At 43.4% G+C, this 3,233-nt stretch overlaps 1 protein-coding gene across 1 annotated transcript in view; it reads right to left on the minus strand.

Annotated features, from left to right (window-relative positions):
- The window catches only part of E2F3 (E2F transcription factor 3), a 39,288-nt gene that overhangs the window by 9,396 nt on the left and 26,659 nt on the right, over positions 1-3,233 (minus strand). The window contains exons 3-4 of the mRNA XM_035893439.1: positions 2,498-2,609; positions 1-204 (exon numbers count right to left, since the gene is read on the minus strand). The exon at positions 1-204 is cut by the window's left edge and continues 40 nt beyond it. Coding sequence (XP_035749332.1) covers positions 1-204; positions 2,498-2,609 — 316 coding nt within the window. The remainder of the gene's footprint in view (positions 205-2,497; positions 2,610-3,233) is intronic.

A 3,233-nucleotide genomic window follows, 5' to 3' on the forward strand; every position in this document is an offset into this window, starting at 1 on the left:
TTTTGGATTTTTTCTTAATGAGATGGATGCCTTCCAGTACATTGGTGATATCGTAAATCCTCCTTTTTTGCACCTTGAGGACCTCTGCCGCTCTGTTCAAATCTAAGACCCCATCAGGAGATTGGCTCAGCAACTGAATGAACTTCTTTGTAAGAAGGCCAAGTGATGTATCATACCGAGTCTTTTCTGAAGGAGATTTTGGAGCTTGGAAAGAAAAGAGGGAAAAAAAATAGATTAATCAGTTTTCTCATTTTGGTTCTGAAAGCAGCATCCAGAAATGAAATGATACATATTACAGATATTTCTTTCATTTTTACTAAAGAAATCTCTCAAACCTCTGCATTAAGACACATCTTACCATTGGGTATTTATTTGTATTTCAAGATGTACTTTTCCAAAAGTCACAGGTACATGAGCAAATACATTCGTTTTTTTAAATGCAAATATTTCCATTAGTCTGACGGATACATATAGCAATATTTTACTTAGGCTTTCACTATATGAATTCTTAATAGTATTTTTAGTATGTATTTATCCTGGCAGCAATACCAAACATTCCCCTATGACGCTCCTTCATCAGGCTGATAGCCAGCTTTCATCAGGGTTTGATTTTCCCCTCTTGTAAGATAAGTGTTTCACATGCAATTAAACAGGACTTAGGTGTACTTCAGTGGGTGAACACAATGACAGATTCCATCAGTGCCAGACTCCACGGCTTACAGAAAACTCAGGTGAATTAGAGGAGATTGATGCAAGATACAATTTACAATCACCATTTCTCCATAACCAAACAATGCTCAAACTGGGCAAGAGTATCCACTTCTTTTAAATTAGAAGTCAGAAAACAGCTTGGATCTTACTAGATAACTTGCTGTTTTCACTCACAAATGTAACATGTATATACTTAATAGATAAGCTTTTAAAAGTTTAAATACGGAGATCAGAATAATTTCTAATTCTGAATGTCCAAGGCCCTTGTGTCAAGGGAAATGAGCCAGCCATTATTAGAAGTCTGCTGGGCTGGTACATCTCAAACCTTTCATTTGCTTCAAGTATTACGCAGGATGGATCTTAGGCTGATCTGGTGGTCATTTTCATGTTTTCAAGGTTCAGGTCCCACACGTAATTGCAGAAGTCAGTCAAAACTGAAACCCTACCCGAAAGAGAACCTTTAGCCTACCCTGAAATATTCTGAAGGATATGATGACTTTTCAGTGAATACCAATTCATTGCCTGTTTGCAAAGAGAACCTCCTGTATCTCATTCTTTGGTAGATTCAGGGCTTGTCTGCACTGGGAAATGGAGGAAAATTCTATCAATGAGGTGACCTCGTGAATTCAGAGCAGGGTGGTTTTTGTTTCCTTGGGTTTTTTTGATTTGCAGTTTGGAAAAGAATAAGAGGATCAGTGTGAAAACAGCAAGAGGCTGCTTGACCCCCACCTAAAATGGCATGTGGTCCTGGGTCCTGCAGCAAGGAAGTTCTCTGTACAGCCTTACCAACACTGCAGCAACATCCTATGCTCCGAACGCTACTGAACTTCTGCGAGAACGCACTTCAATCTAAAATAGACTTCATTTAGCTTAATGAGGTTTAGTTTAATTAAAACAACTGTGGTTGTTTAACTTGTCTGCTCTTAGTTCGTATCTTCATCTAATTTCACTTTCCCTATCTGCCTCAATAGAAATGAGACTTAGACTGGTGAGGAGGGACAAGTACCCTTTCACATCTCTGGCTCTCCCATCATGACCACTGCTGCCCCAGTCCTCCTTTTCCCCCATTCCCCTCCCTCTGCAAGCCTAACTCTCCTGCCGAAATCCCCCAAACAAGATGGCAAGGCTACACCCCCAGCTCCCGTTGCAAGAAACCTACTGCCTGAGGCAATACAAATGTGCAAAAATTAGTACTCGCCGTAACTAAGCGGTGGCAGTAATCTTCTAGTCGTATTGCAGGGAGAGAAGGCAGCTCAGAGGCCGCAAAAAGCATGTGGCATGCAACACTGCTGGGGCACAGCTACCGCTCTTTGCAGATCCCTGCCTGGGGGAAGGAGCCCTGCCAATCAGCGGCTGCAACTTTTAGAAGGGAAGAGGAGGCTGGCCTGATTAGCCCTGCCTAGTAACTGCGCGTTTGGTCCCATCACATCATCTCGACTCCTCAGCATCTACCTCTCCTAAGCATCTCCAACGTCATGGCCTTGGCTGAAGAGGAGGTCCTGGACGGAGGGGCTGCAGGCTGCTCGGCAGGCAGCAGGACAAACCGAGCAGCCAGGAGCCTCCGCAGCCTCCCAGCAGCTCTGCACCAACCGATCGGTGCATGCTGCAAACGCACCATGCGCTGCCTGGCTGCGGGGATGAGCACCTTGCATGCCCATCCAGGTGAGGACAGTAATAAACACACTCTTTTAGCTAGGTAATGCAACCTGTAGTACTGGTTCACATTGATCCCAGGCTAGTAAACCCAAAAACCCTGTGCCATATGGCACGTTACAAGATCCCTTACTTTTTGGACTATCTGGACTTCTTGTCGCAGCTCTTCCTTTCCCCTTTGGAGTCTTTAGTCCTTCAGCAAGATACTGGTGGCCACTTTCTCCTAGCTCCAGCCTTCGTTTTGCCTGTTAAAAAAAATAAAAACAATATTTTTTTTAATTGGTGGATTGTTAAGAAGTGTATTTCACTTTACCAAACACAATATTGGGGTTACAGGAAAGGCAGAGAGCAGTGAACTTTTCACAGCAAGGTTCTGTAGCAGTACAGGTTCATACGCCATATTCATCACAAGGGAATCTGAATATTTATGGGAATCCAAAGGTGGACTTCAGTGTTTCACTCTCAAGGGCTAGGTTGATGATTTTGTTTAGAAAATTCAGGAAAATTTTTTAATTTGAAAAGCTGAGTGACAATTGTATGACCTGCATTAGTCTAGTCCGGACCTTTTTAAAAACATATGAAAGATTTCTACCTCCACTTAAGTTGAGAACGTTTCAGTGAAGAAAACCAAAGACAAACACCAAGCACACAGGTATGCACCCACAAAGCTACATTTCTTTTGAAACTCAAACCCAAGCCTGTAGTGTTGCATGGGTTTGAGTGGCTGGAAAGCTGCCTGGTGGAAAAAGACCTGGGGGTACTGGTTGACAGCCCACTGAATATGAGCCAGCAGTGTGCCCAGGTGGCTAAGAGGGCCAATGACATCCTGGCTTGTATCAGGAATAGTGTGGCCAGCAGGACCAGGGAAG

The sequence above is a fragment of the Egretta garzetta genome, unplaced genomic scaffold (assembly GCF_000687185.1).
Source record: "Egretta garzetta isolate BGI_Z169 unplaced genomic scaffold, ASM68718v1 scaffold14, whole genome shotgun sequence".
Taxonomy (NCBI): domain Eukaryota; kingdom Metazoa; phylum Chordata; class Aves; order Pelecaniformes; family Ardeidae; genus Egretta; species Egretta garzetta.